The 21,616-nt window shown below is 57.0% G+C and overlaps 2 protein-coding genes across 2 annotated transcripts in view; one reads left to right on the forward strand and one right to left on the reverse strand.

Moving 5' to 3' along the window:
* LOC102447747 (C-type lectin-like) overlaps positions 1 to 21,616 on the forward strand; it is a 146,141-nt gene that overhangs the window by 76,090 nt on the left and 48,435 nt on the right. The gene's annotated exons all lie outside the window — the stretch shown is intronic.
* Positions 118 to 18,305, reverse strand: LOC142826464 (C-type lectin Cal-like). Its single transcript, XM_075918866.1, has 7 exons — positions 18,295 to 18,305; positions 9,519 to 9,657; positions 6,609 to 6,687; positions 5,220 to 5,353; positions 3,869 to 4,006; positions 1,404 to 1,518; positions 118 to 459 (listed from the first exon to the last, which is right to left on the reverse strand). The coding sequence occupies exons 1-7, from the start codon at positions 18,303 to 18,305 to the stop codon at positions 392 to 394; spliced, it is 684 nt and encodes a 227-aa protein (XP_075774981.1). The 3' UTR covers positions 118 to 391.

A 21,616-nucleotide genomic window follows, 5' to 3' on the forward strand; every position in this document is an offset into this window, starting at 1 on the left:
AGGCCCAACCTGCCTCCCTCAGGGGTCCCCTCCCTCCCCTCCAGTGGGGTCCGGGCTGCTCAGGACCAGAGGGGGCCGGATGGACACATCTACATGCGGCCAGGCATGGGACAGAGGAGACACACACAGAACTGCATGCTCAGGAGAGTTTATTCCCATAGCTGCTGCAGCCATAGAGGGGGAGAGATGGAGGGGCATGGGTATAGCTAATACAGAGACACTGAGGGGGGGGGCAGTTTGCAGCTGGGAACCTGAGAGCCAGTCTCTCAGAGAGGGGCAGAACTGGCCCCCGATGCAGAAAAGCAGCCAAAAGTCTGGGATGTTGCCTGATCATGTACCAGGGGCCCAGGCGCTGAGCTCCCCATTGGGCACAGGCGAGTGGCTCCCCTCGCTAGAATCTGTACTTGCAAAGGTAGGGCTTTTTCCTTTCGCAGGAAATATCGTTCCAATTCTTATAACCTAGAAGGCAAGACAGAAATCAGTGGGATGGGGGGAGGGCAAGTGGGTGATGCCCTGGCAGTGCCCCCTCCCCCGATGGCATCGTGCGGAGAGACGACCCCGCGGCTGTGTCACCCATTCCCAGCCTCTGACAAAAAGTTTTTCTTATTCTCCAACCTGAGAGTCTCTTGCTGCAATTCAAACCCTTTGCTTCTTGTCCTGCCACCAGAGGTTACTGGGGACAAGTTTTCTCCCTGCTCCTTGCAACCCCCTTTCAGGTATTTGGAAGCTGCTCTCCTGCCCCCTCTCCGTCTTCTCCTCTCCACAAGGAACAAACCCCATTTTGTCAACCTTCCCTCCCAGCTCATGTGCTCGAGAAGGTTCATCAGTTTCATTGCTCTGGGCCTTCTCCAGTTTGTCCATATTTTCCCTGCAATGTGGTGCCAGAACTGGACACACTATTCCAGCTGAGGCCAATGTGGGGCAGAGCAGAGCAAAAGAATCGCTTCTCGGGTCTGGCTCCCAACACTCCGGTTCATGATGCCCAGAAGGAGGTTTTCTGTTTTTGGCAGCCGTGTGGCACTTGTTGATGTGAAGTGATGGGATTAGAACAGCCCCTCTCCCGGACGTGTGAGCCGTGGCCAGAAAGGGGTTAAACAATCCCAGGCCAAACGGCTGGGAGTGAACGTGTCCGGGCGTGTGGGAGCAGTTTGCCAGTGACAAGTAGGACCGGCCAGGGCTGGGAGGCACATGGACGGTGAATTAGAGGGAAGACTAGTTGGATGTGGCTACTTGGACCTTAGAGATGCTACCATGGAAACAGACATTTCCTGTGTCTCAGAGATCAGCTGGGGGAGCCGGGGGAGAGGCAGGGAGACGGGACAGGAGGCCAGGCCCTCGGCGGGCTGTGTGGTGTGCACAGGGGCTGACGGGGCTCCTTTCTGGGTGTTTGAGTCTCTGCTCACCTGTAGAGGTCACCAACTCGCCACAGAACTCTATGTTTGCACTGTAGTTTGGTTCCCCGACATTCCAAGCATTGTAGCAATAGACGGAGCCATCTGTCCACACCCAGGTCTTGTCCTGCGGAGCCAGGAGAGAAAGGTTGTGGGGAGCCGGGCAGAAGAGACCCTGGTGATGCGGCACCGTAGACACACCAAACCCGCATGCAGCAGGGCCCTGCTCAGGCCGGGGCGAGGGCGGGGGAAGGGGCAGCCCAGAGACACGGACGTCACAGTAACGCTCAGCCCCTCAACTTTCCCTTCTGCCCCCCAAGCCCTTCGCCGGCAGACCAAATCCCCGCCCCAAGCTGCAGTCACTCGGGGGGGGGGGGTGGGGGGGCAGTCCCCAGGGGCCGGGGCCCGCCGGGGGGGCAGGGGGCTTCCTGTGCTGGTCTCAGCCGGTGGGAGCAAAATCGACGTGTGTCTGTGATGGAGACGCTGGGGGTCGGGGGAGGGGACTTGGGGCTGTTTCCCTCTCGAGGGCTCAGCGCCAGCCTGGCCCCAAGGCAGCAGGACCGGGAGCTCCGGACACTCAGAGCAGGGGACAAGGGGCCGGTCACTTTAGGGGCCTGGCTCTGGCCTGGCCTCGGCTCTCGGGGGGACTGGCTGGGTTTGGGGGGCACAGAACTAGCTCCATGCAGTGCCGGGGGAGAGGGAGCTAGATGGCTGAGCAGGCTGGAGAACGGCTCACAGCACCTCCCCCTCCCGCATGGGGCCCGGCCCAGCCTCTGCTCTGGGGCAGGGAGCCAAGGCCCGAGTCTGCAGGAACTGCCCAGGATCCTTCTTCTCCTCCTCTGCCCCCACCACTGACTCAGAGCCACCCCGAGCAGGGGCAGGAAGGGGATGGAGCAGAGCTCGGATGGAGGTCGATGTGGTTACACAGGGGAGCTGTGACGGGTCTGTTGGCCAGATCCCTGATCCCAGGCTGGCTCGGTGCCCCTGGAGGTTCTTGCCTGGGCTCCTTCCCAGCCGGGGACGGGTCCCCCTGCCCCTCCCTGCCCGGTGGAGCTGGGGCTCCCCTACAGAGAACCAGGCCAGGGCGGGACCCCCAGGCCAAGGGAGCGACCAGCAGTCGGGGGTGTTCCGAGGATCAAGTTGTCACATTACCGAATTGGAGGGAAGCAGCCAGATCGCTGCTGCACCCCTAGGTGGGGGTGTTGGCCCCAGAAATCTGTATGAAAGGGAGCTATGTGGGGTATTGAATGGGAGATTATTGTTTGTTGATCTTAAGTACGCTATTTGTGTGAGTGTATAATGTCTGTGTGTGTGGGTAGGAATCTCGGACCAGGTGACTTGCTGCATACAAGAAGAGGCCAGGAAGGGAATAAAAGAGGCCATGTGGTCGATGCCATTTTGGTTCTCAGCTCAGCACTTCATCCCAGAGGCGGCATTGCAGGGATTGAAGACCTGTGAACCCATCCTGATCGTAGGATGTGCAATAAGAACTTTTAAACCAGCAGCTGCAACATCTCTGCTAGAGCCTGCATCGAGAACTGGGAGATTCGGTGCATGTAACGTACTGTACTTTAATAACCTTACTCTCATGCTTTTCTTTCTTGTAATAATAAACCTTTAGATATAGATTCTAAAGGATTGGCCCAGCGTGATTTGTGGTAAGGTCCAGAGGGTAAATTGACCAGGGATCTGTGGCTGGTTTCTTGGAACCGGACAGAACTTGTTCGGGGTAGGTGGGATTGGGTGCTAGGACCCCCCACCTGTGTATAGGCCCGGGGCCATCTGGGGCACGGATATTGCTGGGATGTCGGAGGGGTTTTGCTCGGGAGGCTCCAGGCAGGCAGCTGAAGCGCTCTGTGGGACTGGTGTGTGGCCTGTTTGGAGAGGTCGCCAGTCAGGGGGACTGTAAGGAGCCCCGGATTTGAGCAACTCGCCCTGAGCGGACGCCCTTAGTTGTGTCCAGACATGGCCCAGTCCGTCACACAAGTCTTAGGCAGGGAAAAGCGTCTGGAAAACATGGGATGGGGGATGGGAGACAGGCTGTGGGAGGGAGGGAGAGGGCTCGGCACAGTGCGCGGGCCGAGAGGGGGAAGGGAGGGGGCTATTGGGCACAGTGGGAGGACTTGGTAGGGCCGGGAGGGAGAAGGGAGATGGGGCAGTAGTTGGGGAGGCAGGTGCAGGTCAAAGGTCAGCCTGAGGATGGAGGGACCAGGTCTGGGCTGTGTTTGACGGGGAGAAGTCGGGGGGGGGGGGGAGGTTACGGTAGGATGGGGACGGAAATGGGTGGGGGCAGGGGTGACGGGACAGTGCAGAGGGGAGACACTGGTGCCCATGAGGGGGGAAGGGCGTAGGAGTGGGGGAGGGAGACCCTGGTAGCCACGTGAAGGGATCGTGGGGTTTGGGATGTGCCCAGCCCCTTGGAGCCAGAGCCGTGGGGCGGGGCATCTGTCAGAGGCCAAGTCGGGCCGGGCACTCACCTTGTTGGGGTTGTGGAGTCCGATCCAGACGTGATCATTGGGGGTCGACTGGGAGACGTAGTGAGCCACTACGTCCCTTTCTGCATCACTGAGGACGGAGGCCAGATGGGCCCTCGGCTGGTGACGCTGACACTGCACCTGCAGCAGGGACATGGGTCAGGCCTGTCACTCTGGGGGAGGATGCTCATTGCCCTAGGGTTGCCAGGGGTCCAGTTTTCTACTGGACAATCTGGTTTTTTTGGGCTCTGTCTGGTAAAAAAATTCAGAAAACACCGGACCTGTGCAATGTGCAATGTGCAATGTCCGGTATTTCCTGGTTTTCCGGCGGGGCGCCCGGCAGCCTGGCGAGGGCGGGGGGAGTGGCTGGGAGGGGGTGCGATCGGCGCTGGGGGCCCTGGTTGCGTGTGAGGAGGAGGGGCAGCCCGGTCCGTGCTCCTGCGCGCTGGTCAAGTGCCTGGGGGAGCCGCAGCCGGACTGACTCGCGCTTCGCTGGACCGTGCGGGGGACGAGACCGCCCAGGGATCTGCACTGCCCGGGTCAGTCCTGCTCCCCGCCGGACGATTTGCTCCCTCCAGCCATTTGGGTCTCCCCCACGTCTCCTCCCAACCTTCCCCAGCCAGCCCCGCTGTGCCCAAACCCCGCCCCCACCAGCTCTACCTCCCGCCAGCCGGTTGATCTTCCCCAGCCAGCCCCACTGCACCCTCCGCTAGCGCTGCATCCGGCAGCCTGTTCTCTCCTCCTCCTCCTGAGCTCCCCCGGCCAGCCCCACTCCCGCTGGCCACCCCCCCCCCGATACTTCCCGACCAGCCCCACTCCGCCCGACCCGCTGACCCCACCGACCAGCTCTGCTTCCCATCAGCCGCCCCCCCCGATCTCACCTGGCCAGCCCCTGACTCCTTTCCCCCATGACTAGCCCTGCTTCCTATAGGCCACCTCTCCCCACATCTCTCCTGGCCAGCCCCCGACGCCTCCCCACCAGCTCTACTTCCCAGATCTCCTCCTTCCTCCTGGTCCCCCCTTTCCTCCTGGCCAGCACCGCTCCCCTCCCAGCTGGTCTCCCCCCCCCGGCCCCCATGAAGTGTGTCTGATATTTTTTTAAGCCTACCTGGTAACCCTACGTTACTCTGGTGTGGGACCTTGCCCCTCCAGGCTGCAGCGGGGCAGGGGCCGATGAGAGGAGAGAGAGTCCCCTCTCGGAGCCTGATCCTGAGCCCCATGGCCGGGCCCCAACAAATTCATCTCGGCCCCCCCGACCTCTTCAACCCCCACCCCCAGAACCAGCCACCATACCCCTTCAGCTCCTGCCCACGAACCTGCCCCGCCCCATGGATCCTGGAGAAGAGCCTCCTACCTCAGCCGCTGACCAGGTCACCTTCTCAGGGAAGAATTTAAAGCAGTGGTCTCTGTAGCGGAGCCAGCCAAGGCGACAGGCTGCAGCTTTTATCCCCGATCCAGGCCAGAGAGAGCGCTCACGTCGGGGCGAGGCTGTTGTGGAGGGGGGAGAGGGAGCGGAGCTGTCAGTACCCACCCGTCCAGCTTCTCCAGACTGCCAAAATCACAGTGGGTATGTCTACACTACCCCGCTAGTTCGAACTAGCGGGGTAATGTATGCATACCGCACTTGCTAATGAAGCCCGGGATTTGAATTTCCCGGGCTTCATTAGCATAAGCGGGGAGCCGCCATTTTTAAATCCCCGCTGCTTCGAACCCCGTGTAGCGCGGCTACACGGGGCTCGAACTAGGTAGTTCGGACTAGGGTCCTATTCCGAACTACCGTTACTCCTCGTGAAACGAGGTGTACCGGTAGTTCGGAATAGGCACCCTAGTCCGAACTACCTAGTTCGAGCCCCGTGTAGCCGCGCTACACGGGGTTCGAAGCAGCTGGGATTTAAAAATGGCGGCTCCCCGCTTATGCTAATGAAGCCCGGGAAATTCAAATCCCGGGCTTCATTAGCAAGTGCGGTATGCATACATTACCCTCCTAGTTCGAACTAGGAGGGTAGTGTAGACATACCCAGTGAAATTTCGTCCTCTCCCAAAATGGCCCCTTTCTCCTGTTGCTTTCAGCAGGGCTGAAACCCCTCAGCTAAAAGAGCTGCCTCCCCTCGCCCCTTTCTCTGTGGCAGTGAGGCTGCGCTACCGACAATGACCTCTGTCCCCTCCCCTACGGGACACGCACTGGGGTATCATCAAGGAATATGGCCACCTCCTGTCTTCTGTGCCAGGGCGCTGGGGAGGTCGACACAAAAGGGCAGCAGGGCGACTGAAATTGCAAATGAAGCGCAGGATTTAAATATCGTGCGCTTCATTAGCATGTTCCCGGGCGGTCGCCATTTTGGAAATTGACTAGCCCGGAATAACTGCCCGCGACTACACACGGCAGGGAAACGGGAGTTTGAAGTAAAGCCCTAACACAAATTAGCTGTTATTCCTCCTGGAATTTGATTTAACAGCTAATTTTGGTCGCCCTCATTAGCCTCCCTAGTTCGAACAAGGGGACTAGTGTAGACGGACCCAAAGAGACGATATTAAAGGTGCAACGGCGCATTCTCCCCACGCAGAGGCTTAGCTCTGGCCGGGGTCTGGATTGATGGGTCGGGCGGGGCAGGGGCTATGGGGACCCAGCTCTGATGGCTGCTCCCCCACGGTGGGGCCGGGCCCCTGGGTGAAATGACTTCACGTCCCATCGGGGCAAACAGAGCCTGGGGTGTCCAGGCCGAGGGGCCGGGCAGGGACTCACCTTCCAGCGAGGGGTTAAAGATCAGGCAGCCGAGGAGGCAGAGGCTGAAGAAGGCGACTGGGCCCATCGTCTCGCTTCCCTGGGGAGAAAACACACAAGGGGGATGGGCAGGGGAGCCTGACACCCCCCTGGAAAAACTCCACCCCCCCATGGGGCATTTCCTGGGGGGGGGGGTTCTAGGTGGGGCTGTGCACTAAGGAGCCTGGCCAGGCTGAAGGGCCCCAGGGGATCCCAGCCCCCAGCCTCGGGGTCCCTGCTCAGAGCCCGTCTCCCTGGCTCCAAAGGGCCCTTTGGTTCTCCCCCTCGCTGAGCCGCGCCCCAGGGACAGAACCGGACACCCAGCAGGGAGCCGGGTCCCAGCTCCGCAGGGCCTGGGCTCTGCAAGCCGCACGGCCAGGGACCCCCACACCAGGGCTGCAGGGGGGGACCCCAGAGGGCAGCAGGGAGGCCGGGATCACTCAGGGGCCCCAGGAACCGGATCCTCAGCACAGTGATTCTCAGAAGGGGCATTTGCCATCCCCCGCTGCCCCTCCCCCAGTGCTGGGCTGGCAGGGCCCCACGCAGCCCCCCCCCCATGGGACCGGGAGGGGGAGCAGACGGCGGGAGGGAGGAGTTTGGAAGGGCCCCAGGGCCAGGCGGGGGGCCGGTCTGTGTGCACGTGGCTGGAATGGCAGCAGCAGGGGCAGCCCCTCGGCCACAGTCCTCTGGCCAGAGAGCGGGGTGAGTGCTGGGAGCACAGAGCCTCTTGTCTCCACCCAGCACCCGGGGCACCAAAGCCCACTGACCCCCCCCTCGGGGCTTTTTCCCCCTCACAGTGTGTGAACCACACTCATTTCCCCCCCACCTCCCATGGACTCTGAGGGTATGTCTACACTACAAACTTAATTCGAACTAGGTAAACCTCATTCCACGAGGACTAACGCCTAGTTCAAATAAAGTAGTTCGAATTAAGGGCTGTGTAGCCACTTAATTCGAACTAGTGGGAAGCTAGCCCTTCCCAGCTTGCCCTGGTGGCCACTCTGGGCACCACCAGGGAAACTCGTCTGCCCCTCTCCCGGCCCCGGAGCCCTTAAAGGGCCACAGTCTGTCTACGATGCCCGTGCCACGTGCAAGCCTGCCAGCACCCAGCCAGCAGACCCTGCACCTGGCATGGCATGAGCCAGCCACCCGCTGCCACCCAGCCCTCCCCCTCTTCCTGGGACCAGGCTGGTGGCTTGCGCCTGGTCTAGTGCGGAGATCGTGGACCTCACTGAGGTTTGGGGGGATGCCTCCAACGACGTCCACACTAGGCACAGGAAAGTGGCCGTCTAGGGCAGGATAACTGCCAGTCTGGCCACCCAGGAGCAGGTTTGCATGAAAATCAAGGTGGTCCAGTGAGACCCCCGACCCTGAGCCCTGAGCTTAGAACATAAGAATGGCCGTACTGGGTCAGACCAAAGGTCCCTCTAGCCCAGTAGCCTGTCTGCCGACAGCGGCCAACACCAGGTACCCTGGAGGGGCTTGACAGAAGACATTGACCAAGCCATTTGTCTCGTGCCATCCATCTCCAGCCTACCACAAACAGAGGCCAGGGACACCATTTCTACCCCCTGGCTAATACCACCCCATGGACCTAATCTCCATGACTTTATCTAACTTCTCTTTAAACTCTGTTCTAGTTGTAGCCTTCACAGCCTCCTGCCGCAAGGAGTTCCACAGGTTGACTATTTGCTTTGTGAAGAAGAACTATCTGTTATTAGTTTGAAGCCTGCTACCCATTCCTTTCATTTGGTGTCCTCTAGTCCTTCTATTATAGGAACTAATGAAGAACTTTTTTATGCACCCTCTCCACACCACTCATGATTTTATAGCCCTCTATCATATCCCCCCTCAGTCTCCTCTTTTCTAAGCTGAAAAGTCCCAGTCTCTTTAGCCTCTCTTCATATGGGACCTGTTCAAAACCCCTCTTCATTTTAGTTGCCCTCCCCTCTCCCACCCTCTCTCTTCCCCTCTCCCACCTCCTTTTCCCAGTCTACCCCAGTTTTGTTCAATGAAGAGAGTTTCTATTTTTGACCACGTGTGTCCTTTATTTTGTACATGAGGAAGGGGGGCTAGGGAGGGGTAAGTGGAAGGAGTTGAGGGAGGAATGGGGGTACGAGCCCCCGATGAGGAGGACTGGGGTGGCTCTGCGGGCTCCTCGGATTGGAAACTCTTCTGCAGCCCCCCAATTGACAACCCCCTCCCCGGATGGCAGCCTGCAGCAAGTGCAGCCGGGCTGATGGCCGAGTGCTGTGATGTGCCGAGTGTGGGCACTCAGGGCACTCCAAGCCAGGACTGCTTTGCATGCGGGGAACCCCTGAGAACTGTCTGTCCGGGGTGGGGGTCGGGTCCCTTTAAGCACAGCCCTCGGCTAGCCTGAGGCAGCAGCTCCACGCTCTAAGTCCTAATCTGATGCCCTGCCGGCACTGCTTCCGGCCAGCCTTAACCTCGGTTCAGAGTCCACTCAATGTGGACGTGCTAGTTTTTAGGTCTAGATGCACTAGTTCGAATTAGCTAAGTTCGAATTAACTAATTCGAATTAAGGTAGTTCGAATTAGTGCTGTGGTGTAGACATACCCTGAGTGTCTGGGAAGCCGACACCATGTGTGTGTGTGGGGGGGGGGAAGAGCGGAGGGGGATAGTTGCTGCGCCCCGGGGAGGGGCTGGATCCCCCTGGCACCGTGACAGGGAGAAGGGCCCAACGGGGGAGCCCTGCAGAGCGCTGGTCCAGCAGGGACCGGGCACGGGGCCTGGGGCTGGGCCTCGCTGTGTACGGGAAGCAGTGAGACCCAGAGGGGTTCCTGGTGCACACAAGGTACCAGCCCAGCAATGGCCCCGCTGCCACCAGCCACCAGCGCAGGGGGGAGACATGGCAGGGAGCCGGGGACTCACCTGATTGTCGCTGGGGAGCTGCTCTGGTGCCGGGTCGGTCCAAGTGCAGCCTGACGGGGCTCTGGCCCTGCCTGGGCATTTATAGACCAGTGGGGGAGGGGCTGAGAGGGGAGCAGTTATTGATAGTGAACATGTAAATCTGTGAAAATGACAAATACAGTCACTTCCTGCCCATACAAGCAGAGATAAGGGAACCACAATCCACCTGCCAACTGCGCTGTGGCCAGGCGGACGTGCTTGTCAGGGCTCAGCTAAGAGAAACAGTAAAAGCTGGTTCTCCTGTCTCCTCCTGACAGTGCTGAGATCCATGGTGCTCTACGGAGCCCACTCAGTGTTATTGGGGTGATTAGGGTCAGACCCCAGTGGGGACAATCTGGTCAGGCCTAATGGGATCACTGGCATCAGACCCCAGGAGGTACAGTACAGCATGGGGAATGGTAGTAACTGTACATTACTGATACTTCCTGGCGCTTTGAAAGGGCAGGGGCACAGGCCTGCAGGGCAGCAGAGGTCACAGAACACTGAGCAGAGGTCTCAGGCAGGCATTGTGGGATACTGGCAGAAGCCAATTCTCCCCACGAAACAAACAGCAGAGGCCTCTCTGGCTCTCCATCGACAATAAAGGGAAGGGAAAAGAAAAAAAGTCTCTCGTAGGGTGGAAGTATTTTGTCGCTGAAACTGGTCATTTCCCCGACATTAGTCGAATGGTAATGTGAACGGTCCCCCTGCTTTTTGCTGAAGGCAGGTTTGGGTGACAAAATTTGGTAGTGGAGACCAGGCCTTAGGGTTTGGCTGGACGGCAGGCCCAAGGGTGTGTAGCTCAGGAAAATATAACCAGGCCAGCTGTTGCTTCTATGGAAGGACAGAAATAAGCAGTGAAGATGCAGTGGCCCAGACCCTGTGTTAGGTTGCCAACTTTCTACTCACACACAACCAAGCTACCATGCCCCCGCCCCCCTGTGAGGCTCTGCAAATGGCCTAGCTCCTTTCGAGCGCATTTCGAAATAGAGCGCTATTCCGAATCATCCCTTCCTCCTCATGGAACAAGGCTTACAGGGACGTCGGAATAACGCACCGGTTACTTCGGAAGGTATTTCCCAATACCGGGCGCTGTCAAGACGCGGAATACGCTCTCTGGGGGTTCGGGAAGTATCCCGAAATAGCGCCAAAATAGTAGGAATAAGGGATCTTCCGGAAAAGGGCTTATTTTCTGCAAGATCCTGTCTAGACTGGCGCTTTTCTCCGGCAAAACCCCGAGCCGGAAAAAAGTGGCAGCCATGTTCATGCAAATGCCGCGGGGGATAATTAAATCCCCCGCTGCATTTGCAATTCTGACTGGTCTCATTAGCATCCCTTTTCCGGAAAGGGGTGCCAATGTAGACACAGCCTGAAAGTCCAGCACCTTGTTAATGATCCATGTGTTCGTGTTCTTCCTTCCATCACATTTAATTATATACCGTATATACTCGAGTATAAGCCGAGTTTTTCAGCACATTTTTTGTGCTGAAAAATGCCCCCCTCGGCTTATACTCGAGTCAGCGTCTCGAGAACTGAGGACTGCGTGGCGGGGCCTTTCCAGAAACGGCTTCGTGCCTCCTGCTCGTGGGCGGGCTCAGCGCGTCTCTGCCGCCGGCTGGGTCTAGCCGCGTGAGCCCGGAGCTCTGGTCCCGGTAACCGAGGCGCTCAGGGCGGGGGGTGCTGCCGTGAGCGGGCTGGGCTCCGTGTGTTGGGGGCCGTCGTTGCGCGGGGCGCTCAGAGCCTCTGCCGGCCGCTTGGGTTGCGGGTGCGCCCGCAGGTGCTGCTCGGAGCCAGCGGCCTCGCCCCGGGGCCGCCGGCAGGGAGGCTCGGGGAGCAGCTGAGAGGGGCTCTGGCCTGGGAAAGGTCCGGGCAGGGGCAGCGGGGGCTGAGCTGGTTGGGCCGAGTGTCCGAGCGTCTGTTCCCGTGTGTGACTGGTGCTGGCACTGGGCGCTTTCTTGCAGGCGGCCTTTCAGGGGCTCATTGGATTGGCGGGAGGACTTTGAGTGGGAGTTACGGTATTTTTGATACCATATTGTTTTTGTTGACCCCCTTTTCCACTTACAGAGCTAGGTTATTGTTTTTCTTTGAAATAAATATTCATGTAATTTTATTGGTATCTATCTTCATTTTTTACATTTACCAGTCGCTGCCTCATTTCCTACCCCAGGCTTATACTCGAGTCAATATTTTTTCCCAGTTCTTTGTGGTAAAATTAGGTGCCTCAGCTTATATTCGGGTCGGCTTATACTCGAGTATATACTGTAAATGAATCATCTGGCTGCCACGGGGGCAGACCTCCAAACAAGCGCCCATGACCTCAGTATTGGTGCACAAGACAAAACCCGCTCCGCTCATGGATGGAAAAGGTTAGCGGGAACCCTGGTGCAGGACTTGGGAGGAGATATGAGTGCAGGAGGGTGGCAGAGGGTTTGGGAGCAGACGATTTGGGTTGTGACTTGGAGCAGGGAACTGGGGTGCAGGAGGAGGTGCAGCGGTTTGGGTTGTGACCTGAGGTAGGGGATTAGAGTGCAGGATCTGGGGTAGGCTATGGGGGTAGGAGAGGGCAGAGGTTTGGGGTTATGTGGGGTGGGGGCAAAGGGTTGGGATGCTAGAGGCAGGCTCTGGCTGGGAGCCTTACCTACTTGACTCCCAGCCAGCAGCCTTCTCAAGCAGACCCCCTGCCTGCCCCGGCACAGGGGCCAGGTGGTTTTTGAGCAGCTACGAGCCTGAGGGGAGGGAGCAGGGGGCTTTGCAAGGTGCCAGTTGATAACAGGCAGCTCCCACCGGCCAGACCCCCGGGGGTGGGGGCAGAATGGGAAGGCTCACGGTGGCTCAAACACAGCCCCACTGCAGCTTTTCTCAGCAGCGCCAGGAGGGGGGCAGGCAAGGAGTCTGTCTGGGGCTCCCCGCTGCGCCCGCGGGCCAAGGGGGTTTTGCCCAGGCCTGGTCCGTACCCTGCCCCATCCCACCCACCGGGCAGGCTTCTCACACGCACCACAGGAGAGCTGCACGGCATGCTGGGAGTTGGAGTCCTTTTTTGCCTCCCCCGCTTCCCTCCCCGTGTTGGGGGATGCAGGGGACGAGGGGGGGACTACAGCTCCCAGAGGGCTGGGGCCTTTCCCCTCAGTGCCGGCCGGGCATTGGCGGTGGGAGCCATTCTCTGTCGCCTCTGACTGGCCGCTGTGGCTGGCAGCCTGCAGAGGGGGCGGCTGCTGACACTGTGGGCTGCCGGGCATTGGTGTAGGGGAGCGAGTGGGAAGCTGCAGACGGAGCCGGCTGGAGAAGGCGGGGGACGCAGGGCCTAGCCCCGCCCTTGGCCTTGTTCCGGGCAGGGGAGATCAGCCCCAGTCTTCCCTCGGCCGGCTGGAGCATCGGGGAGGAGATGCCCCAGCCCGTCCAGAATCAGCCCCATGGAAGTGGGAGGGGAGGTGCATTCGTCCCCTTTCCACCAACCTCCATATATGGGCCGGCATCAACATTTACACTGAAGCTGTCCCAGCGACTGTGGATCCCAGCGCCTGTACCTAGACCTGTACATTGATAGATGGAGACCCACAACATTGGACTAAATGAACCTTGGTCTGACCCAGTCTGGCCATTCTTAAGTGGAATAGAATTCATTTCAAAACTAAAACTGTGCCGTTGGCTAGGCACTGTAATTAACTGTGTGTGCGCTACACTTCTCCTCCACTTCAAACTCTCAAACTGAAGGCGTCTCTTCAGAGAAACAAACAGGAATTAACACCCCAAACCGGTGTTCACACTTATTTCAATGACCCCCAAAGAAAACAGGCGAGTGGTTGGGGGCGAGTTCCTGCTCTCTTCCCTCGATGGCTCTTAGCTGATTGAAAGGCTAGTCCCCTGTTGGGACCTGCCAAACAGTTGGGGGAAACCGAGGCAGCCTGGGAGAATCGAGGGGACTAAGCAACTTGAGCCCGCCCCATTTTGAGATATGGGGCCGTTCTGGCAGCTCAAAGCCTTTCCAATGACGTGTGCAAGCCATCACTTCAGATAATATTATTACTATTACTAATACCTTGCAAGATCAAACCACGGCCCTCTGGCCAGGAAAGGAAAAACACGAAGTCAAACCACAGTACAAAACAGGAAACCCGGCCCTGCCAAAAGCATCCGAAGGGTCGAAAATGCCTCCCAGACTACCAGGCCCCCTCTGAGACTTTGCACAAGAGAAAACACACTGGAAATACGGGCACATCGGCGACAGGCCGAAATCCCCCGGCAGCCACGTCACCTGCCTCCCAACAGGAGGATCCTGCTCAGGGAACCGTCCCCTTCCCCGGACACCTGGCCGGACGTGGTTTGCACGAGCCACCTCAGAAATACACCACAGTCCTACTGCCCTGGTGGCCGGGGTCGAGGGGTGTTGCTGTGGGGTGCAGAGCGTCAGACCGTCCCCCCCAGCTCAGGGCAGGCGGGTTAGTCACGGATTCACGCTGAGGCCTCGGCTGCCACGTTCTCTTCCCTTTCCCATTTGGGTGCTTTCAGAACTCTTGGGTGACGCCATCGGCCCCGGTGTCGTGTTACTGTTAGTTTATCGATCGGTCCAAAACCTCCTCTACTGACACCTCAGCCGTGGAGACCGAAGCAAGGAATTCATTTAGCTTCTCTGCTAAGACTGGATCATCTCCTTTAGCATCTCCAGCGTCCAGGGCCCCGCTGGCTGTCGAGCCGGCTCCTGCTTCCGATGGACGTACAGAATATTCTGCTGTTGCTTTTGGAGGTTTTGGCTCGCGACTCTTCAAACTCCTTCTTGGCTTGTCTTATGTCTCGGGACCCCCCTGAGGACTCGTGGGGGGCCTGCTGCCCGGCCGACACAGCAGTGCCGCTGGCTTGTGCCTGGCTGGGCCCCTTGGCTTGGCGTCCCCTGCCTCAGGGCCTACGGACCCCTTCGGCTGACCACCGGTCGCCATGCCAACAACCATGGCCTCATACAACAACTACCCGAACCGACATGCCGGCTGGGGCGTCTCCTCCCGTCTGCCCCTGTTACATCCCTACCTCCCCCCCCCACTCCACACCCACACCAGCCTGTGCCATGGGGCCCGGTCAGGCCCTCACCCATCACCCCGACCCTGTGGCCCAGCTCTTGTCGGGCCTTTCGCCACCCTGGCCTGCCCCAGAAAGCGCTGGGCCCGTCCTCCCCCCCTCGGGGCCTCTGGGCTTTGACTGGGACAGTCCCTGCTTGTTCCATCTCTGGGCTCAGGCCCAGCTCCCGCCCAGCTTGTGACACCCGCCCAGACACACGGACAGACACACGGACAGACACATGGACAGATGGGCTCCTGCCCCTCCAGCCCCATCTCCCCTCCGAGCTGGGCACTTGGGGCAGCCAGTCCCTGGTCTGGGGGCTGGGCTTGGCTCTGTGTAAACTCCTGGGCCCTGGGACAGGGTCTGCCTGGCTCTCCACCCCACAGCCCGGCCCCCAACACTAGTGTCCTGTCCCAGAGCACGGACCCAGGGCCCCACCCTCCCTGGAGGGCACTGAACTGCCCCCCCTTCTGAGACTCCTGACCCATGATCCCCTGCAGATGGGGACCTGCCCCCCGCTCTGCTCCCACATCCTGGGGTGTTACACCAGCCTCCCACCCCCACCCTGGTGGAGCAGAGAGGGCAGGAGCAGTGAGGGATCCCCCATGGCAGGGCAGGAAGACCAGGGGGGTGGAGTGGGGCAGGCTGGTGCATCAGGGAGCTCTCGGTCTGATAAGAACATAAGAACGGCCGTACTGGGTCAGACCAAAGGTCCATCTAGCCCAGTAGCCTGTCTGCCGACAGTGGCCAGCACCAGGTGCCCTGGAGGGGGTGGACGGACGACAATGATCAAGTGATTTGTCTCCTGCCATCTCTCTCCAGCCTCTGACAAACAGAGGCTAGGGACACCATTTTCCCCCTGGCTAATAGCCTTTTATGGACCTAACCTCCATGAAATTATCTAGCTTCTCTTTAAACTCTATTATAGTCCCAGCCTTCACAGCCTCCTCTGGCAAGGAGTTCCACAGGTTGACTACACGCTGTGTGAAGAACTTTCTTTTATTAGTTTTAAACCTGCTACCCATTAATTTCATTAGGTACCTCTAGTCCTTATATTATGGGAATTAATAAATAACTTTTCTTTATTCACTCTCTCCACACCACTCATGATTTTATAGACCTCTATCATATCCCCGCTCAGTCTCCTCTTTTCTAAACTGAAAAGTCCCAGTCGCTTTAGCCTCTCTTCATATGGGACCCGTTCCAAACCCCTAATCATTTTAGTTGCCCTTTTCTGAACCCTTTCCAAGGCCGAAATATCTTTTTTGAGGTGAGGAGACCACATCTGTACACAATATTCAAGATGTGGGCGTACCATAGCTTTATACAGGGGCAGTAAGATATTCTGGGTCTTATTTTCTATCCCTTTCTTAATAATTCCTAACAACCCATTTGCCTTTTTGACCGCCGCTGCACTCTGTGTGGAAGTTTTCAGAGAACTGTCCATGATAATGCCAAGATCTCTTTCCTGATTTGTCGTAGCCAAATTAGCCCCCATCATACTTTACGTATAGTTGGGGTTATTTTTTCCAACGTGCATTAATTTACACTTATCCACATTAAATTTTATTTGCCATTTTGTTGCCCAATCACTCAGTTTGGTGAGATCTTCTTGGAGTTCCTCACAGTCTGCTTCTGTCTTGACTATCCTAAACAGTTTGGTATCATCTGCAAACTTAACTGCCTCACTGCTTACCCCTTTCTCTAGATCATTTATGAATAAGTTGAAAAGGATTGGTCCCAGGACTGACCATTGGGGGACACCACTAGTTACCCTTCTCCAATGTGAAAATTTACCATTTATTCCTACCCTTTGTTTCTTGTCTTTTAACCAGTTCTCAGTCCATGAAAGACCTTCCCTCTTATCCCATGGCCATGTAATTTACACAAGAGCCTTTGGTGAGGGACCTTGTCAAAGGCTTTCTGAAAATCCAAGTATACTATATCTACTGGATCCCCCTTGTCTGCATGTTTGTTAACCCCTGCAAAGAACTCTAATAGATTAGTAAGATAGGATTTCCCTTTACAGAAACCATGTTGACTTTTGTCCAACAAATTATCTTCTTCTACGTGTCTGACAATTTTATTCTTTACTATTGCTTCGACTCATTTGCTCGTTACTGAAGTTAGACTTACTGGTCTGTTATTGCCAGGATCACCTTTGGAGCCCTTTTTAAATATTGGTGTCACGTTGGCTACCTTCCAGTCATTAGATACGGAAGCCGATTTAAAGGATAGGTTACAAACCACAGATAATAGTTCTGTAATTTCCCATTTGAGTTCTTTCAGAACCCTTGGGTGAATGCCATCCGGTCCCGATGATTTGTTAACGTTAAGTTTTTCTATTTGTTCCTAAACCTCCTCTAATGACACTTCAATCCGGGACAGTTGCTCAGATTCGTCACCCACAAAGGACGATGCCGATTTGGGAATTTCCCCAACGTCCTCAACTTAGATGTCTAACAAGCTCCCCTCCCCATGGCTGGTTGGTAACACAGAGCTCTTGGCTCTCCCTTGCAGGCAGGGGCCTGCAGAGGTTGGGTCTTGGCCCTATTATAGTTTTACAGTCCCCTGCAATCCGGGGGGAACCCTGAATCCCTCCCTGCAGGTGGGCAGGTGGCACAGAGTTTAGTACACACATGTGGAGGGGTGAGTACTTGGCCCCACGGCGCCTCCTGGTGGCCACTCTGGGAATTAGCTCTCCAGCCCTGGAGCACCCCTCGCCTGCCCACAGCACCCTCTCCGCTAGTCCTGTCCTAGGGCAGGGCCCCTACACTTTGGGGTCCTCCCCCCTCAGGGAACCCCCTCAGACCTGTGCTTACCTGGCCTCAGTGACTCACGGCAGGTTTCATCTAGCCCTTACCTCAGGCAAACTGCATCTGACGTGGTGACTCTTCATTGGCAAGGGGTGGGTACCTGCTCTCTTTGCCTGTCCTGGTGGCCCCTCTGCAGCCTAGCACCCCCAGGCCTTGCCTCAGGCCCTGCCACCTGGGAGTGAAGGCTGGCCGGAGCCCCCCAGTCCTGCTCTGTCTCAGGAACCCGCCAGCTTCCCTGCAGCCAGGGCCCTCTTGCTCCCCCACCCGTGCAAGGGAGCGTGTCTAGTGCTAGGAGACGAATTGGCCTCAATTAGCTGGTAGTGATTAAAACACAGATTAAAACACAGAGAATTGCATCCCTGGGATTCAGCTTTAAAGTTACAGTGTATCAGGGTGGGGCGGGGCACATGGACCCAGCATGGAAAGTTTAACCTAACGAGAAAACAAAGAAAATAACCTGATTGCATCTAAATAGACATTCCCTATCTACTCACATATCCGTGTGCCAAGCCCCATCCCTTTCTGTGTCCGGGCATTTCTTTTTTAGGCAGGGTAGTCTTGTCCGGATCAATTCATCCTTTTCCCCCACAGCTACTGGTTTAAACTCACACAAAGAAAACGAGCAGGCGTATTCCCCGTCTACTTCAAACCTCAACCCCTTCTCCCATTGGCTCTCCCGGCCCCCTGCCAGCACTTTCTAGCTACCTGGGCTTAGCCCTTCCGTTCCTGAGTGCTGGGGTGTTCAGAGAAGGACAGATCTCTTCCCTTGCATCACACCTCGTCTGCCAGCGTCACACGCTCATCACCGGGCTTGCTACATTTCCCATTGTTTGCTGCTTCTGCGATGCCGTGTTCGGAGTCTCTGCCATTAGCCCAGCTGTGGTGCTCTGTACCTCTGCGCCATGCCCCAGAGCCCCACACCCACCCTTCATGCAGGGGTGCCAGACTGCAGACAGCACAGGCCATGTCCGGCACCGCATGGAAGGACACGAGCTGCAAAACTCCTCTCAAAGGACGCCTGTCGTTCGGGGCCCGCGCTGTGGGATGTTGCTGCATGGTTGCTCCTGGCAGGGTGTAAATCTGAGAGTCTGCACGTTTACATCCCCAGTCACAGCCAAGGAATCTCCCAGGAGCGCGTCTGGGGCCGTTCGTTGGCAAGGGAGCTGTGAACACGGGCTGGGGATCGCACAATGGGGGGTTGCAGAACTCTGTGTCCCGGACACCTGGGCCAGCTCTGAAAACAGCAGCCCATTCGAGAACACCTGGGCAGAGCAGGGGGTCAGACCCGGTCTGGTCCTGAGGTCAGTGCCCACCCCCTCCCCCCAGGGCAGGGCCCGTTCGGACCCCTCACACCTACAGGGCTGAATCAGTCCAGCCCCTGCGGCACCAAGGGGCCAGTCCGAGGTACAGCTGAACTCGAAGGGCCTCGGGCCGCCGGCCTGGGACCCCAGGGGCCACGGCTGGGACGGGTGAGTGCAAGGAGATCCCCCTTTCCTGGAGCATGGGCCAGGGCAGCTGACAAGGGGACATGATGAGGGAGGCTGTGGAGGGGAGGAGGACACCCTTGTCATATTATCGGACTCTAAAGATCATTGTTGCACCTGTGGGGGGGGGGGGAGTTGCCCCAAAAGTTGGTACAAAGGGGGCCATGTGAGGTGTCAAACAAAAGCTTATCTTCTACTGGTTCTGTATGTGCTATTCATGTACTTGTCTAATGTCTGTATGTGGCGTTATAATTATGGACTCTGTGTTGATGCTGGAAGGTTCTCTGTCTGAGGCAGAGCAATGGGCAAAGAATGTTCAGCCAGTGGCTGTGCTGATTAGCAAGGAGACAATGAATCTCTAGGTGCCTGGACACACCTGGGGAATGTCTAGATAGCTGCAAGCCAGTCAGAATAATGGTTGCTGACTTGGGACACAAGGATAGGTCTGTCATGATTATGAGGGTTAGCCAGCAGCCTGGGGATTAAAGGGTTAACTACACCTAGCCAGGTGGAGTGACCAATAGGAATGTAGGTGGGACTTTTCAAACTGGGACAAAGGAATTTGGGTTTTTTCTTTCTCCCTTTTGTCTCTCTGGGGGTACCTCTACACTACAGCGCTAGTTCGAACTAACTTAGTTCGAATTAGTTAATTCGAACTAAGCTAGTTCGAACTAACGCGTCTAGAACTAAAAACTAGTTCGAACTAGCGTTTTGCTAGTTCGAACTAGTAAGTCCACATTGAGTGGACTCTGAACCGGGCTTAAGGATGGCTGGAAGCAGTGCCGGCAGGGCATAAAAGGAGGACTTAGAGCATGGAGATGCTGTCTCAGGCTAGCCGAGGGCTGCGCTTAAAGGGTCCCGACCCCCACCCCGGACACACAGTTCTAAGGGGTGCCCCGCTTCCAAAGAAGTTCTGGCTTGGAGTGCCCTGAGTGCCCACACTGGGCACATCACACCACTCGGCCATCAGCCCGGCTGCACTTGCCGCAGGCTGCCATCTGGGGAGAGGGAGTAATTGGGGGGCTGCAGGAGAGCTTCCACCCCCAGAAGCCCGCAGAGCCAGCCCAGTCCTCCCCATCGGGGGCTCGTACCCCATTCCTCCCTCACCTCCTTCCACTTACCCTTCCCTAGCCCCCCTTCTTATTGATGTACAAAATAAAGATAACGTTTCTTCCAACATTGACTCTGTCTTTATTGAAAAAAACTGGGGGAGACTGGGAAAAGGAGGTGGGAGAGGGGAAGAGAAAGGCTGGGAGAGGGGAGGGCAACTAACATGATCAGGGGTTGGGAACAGGTCCCATATGAAGAAAGGCTACAGAGACTGGGACTGTTCAGCTTAGAAAAGAGGAGACGGAGGGGGGACAGGATAGAGGTCTCTAAAAGCAGGGGTTGGGTGGAGAGGGTGCATTCATAAAAGTTCTTCCTGAGTTCCCATAAAGAAGGACTAGAGGACACCAAAGGAAAGGACTGGGTAGCAGGCTTGAAACTAGTAAGAGAAAGTTGTTCTTCTTGACAAAGCAAATAGTTAACCTGTGGAACTCCTTGCTGCAGGAGGCTGTGAAGGCTACAACTAGAACAGAGTTTAAAGGGAAGTGAGATAAAGTGATGGAGGTTGGGTCCATGGAGTCCTATTAGCCAGAGGGTAGGAGTGGTGTCCCTGCCCAAAGTTTGTGGAAGGCTGGAGAGGGATGGCACGAGACAAATGGCTTGGTCATTGTCTTCAGTCCATCCCCTCCAGGGTCCCTAGGGTTGGCCGCTGTTGGCAGACAGGCTACTGGGCTAGATGGACCTTTGGTCTGACCCAGGACGGCCATTGTAAGCTCAGGGCTCAGTGTCGGGGGTCTCAGTGGACCCCCTTGATTTTCATGCACACCTGGTCCTGGGTGGCCAGGCTGGCAGCTCTCCTGCCCTAGACAGCCACTTTCCTGTGCCTAGTGCGGAGATCGTGGACGAGGTCCACGATGTCCGCACTAGCCCAGGAAGGTGCCCGCCTCTTGCGGTCCAGGGCAAGCTCCCGGGAGCCGCCAGCCTGGTCCCGGCAAGAGGGGGTGGGCTGGGGGGCATCGGGTGGGTGGCTCTGTGCCGTGCCAGGTGCAGGGTCTGCTAGCTGGGTGCTGGCAGGCTTGCACCTGGCACGGGCACCGTAGCCAGCCCGTGCCCCTTTAAGGGGTCCGGGGCCGGGAGGGGGGCATAGAGTTTCCCTGGTGTTGGCCAGAGTGGCCACCAGGGAAACCTGGGGAGGGCTAGCCTCCCACTAGTTCGAACTAAAGGGCTACACAGCCCTTAGTTCGAACTAGCTAGTTCGAACTAGGCGTTAGTCCTCGTAAAATGAGGTTTACCTAGTTCGAACTAAGCGCTCCGCTAGTTCGATTCAAATTCGAACTAGCGAAGCGCTAGTGTAGCGCATAGGAAAGTTAGTTCGAACTAACGTCCGTTAGTTCGAACTAACTTTCTAGTGTAGACATACCCTGGGTGTGTGCTTTGCAGCTACAGAGAGGGACAAGCATGTCTCTCTCTCTCCAAGACACCATTCTTCATTTTCTGTAAGTAGGGTAAAGTTTAGGTCGTTTCATTATGTTTTATTGTTTTAAGGGTTGGGTCTGGGATCTGAGATCTGGCACTGTTTAAAAGATGTTTTGGCTTTTCTTTGTAACTAAGTTCTAGGCCCATGGAGTTTCTCCAGGAGTATATTTTGTTACCTTCCTATCTAGTCATTATGCCTACAACGGGA

The sequence above is a fragment of the Pelodiscus sinensis genome, chromosome 1 (genome assembly GCF_049634645.1).
Source record: "Pelodiscus sinensis isolate JC-2024 chromosome 1, ASM4963464v1, whole genome shotgun sequence".
Lineage (NCBI taxonomy): Eukaryota > Metazoa > Chordata > Testudines > Trionychidae > Pelodiscus > Pelodiscus sinensis.

Excerpts from the sequence above, each read along its gene's own strand:
- LOC142826464 (XM_075918866.1), bottom strand. Across the intron at positions 4,007-5,219 it reads TGACCTGGTCAGCGGCTGAG|GTGCAGTGTCAGCGTCACCA; the intron begins GTAGGAGGCTCT and ends TCCCTGCTGCAG. Across the intron at positions 1,519-3,868 it reads GACTCCACAACCCCAACAAG|GACAAGACCTGGGTGTGGAC; the intron begins GTGAGTGCCCGG and ends CTGGCTCCGCAG.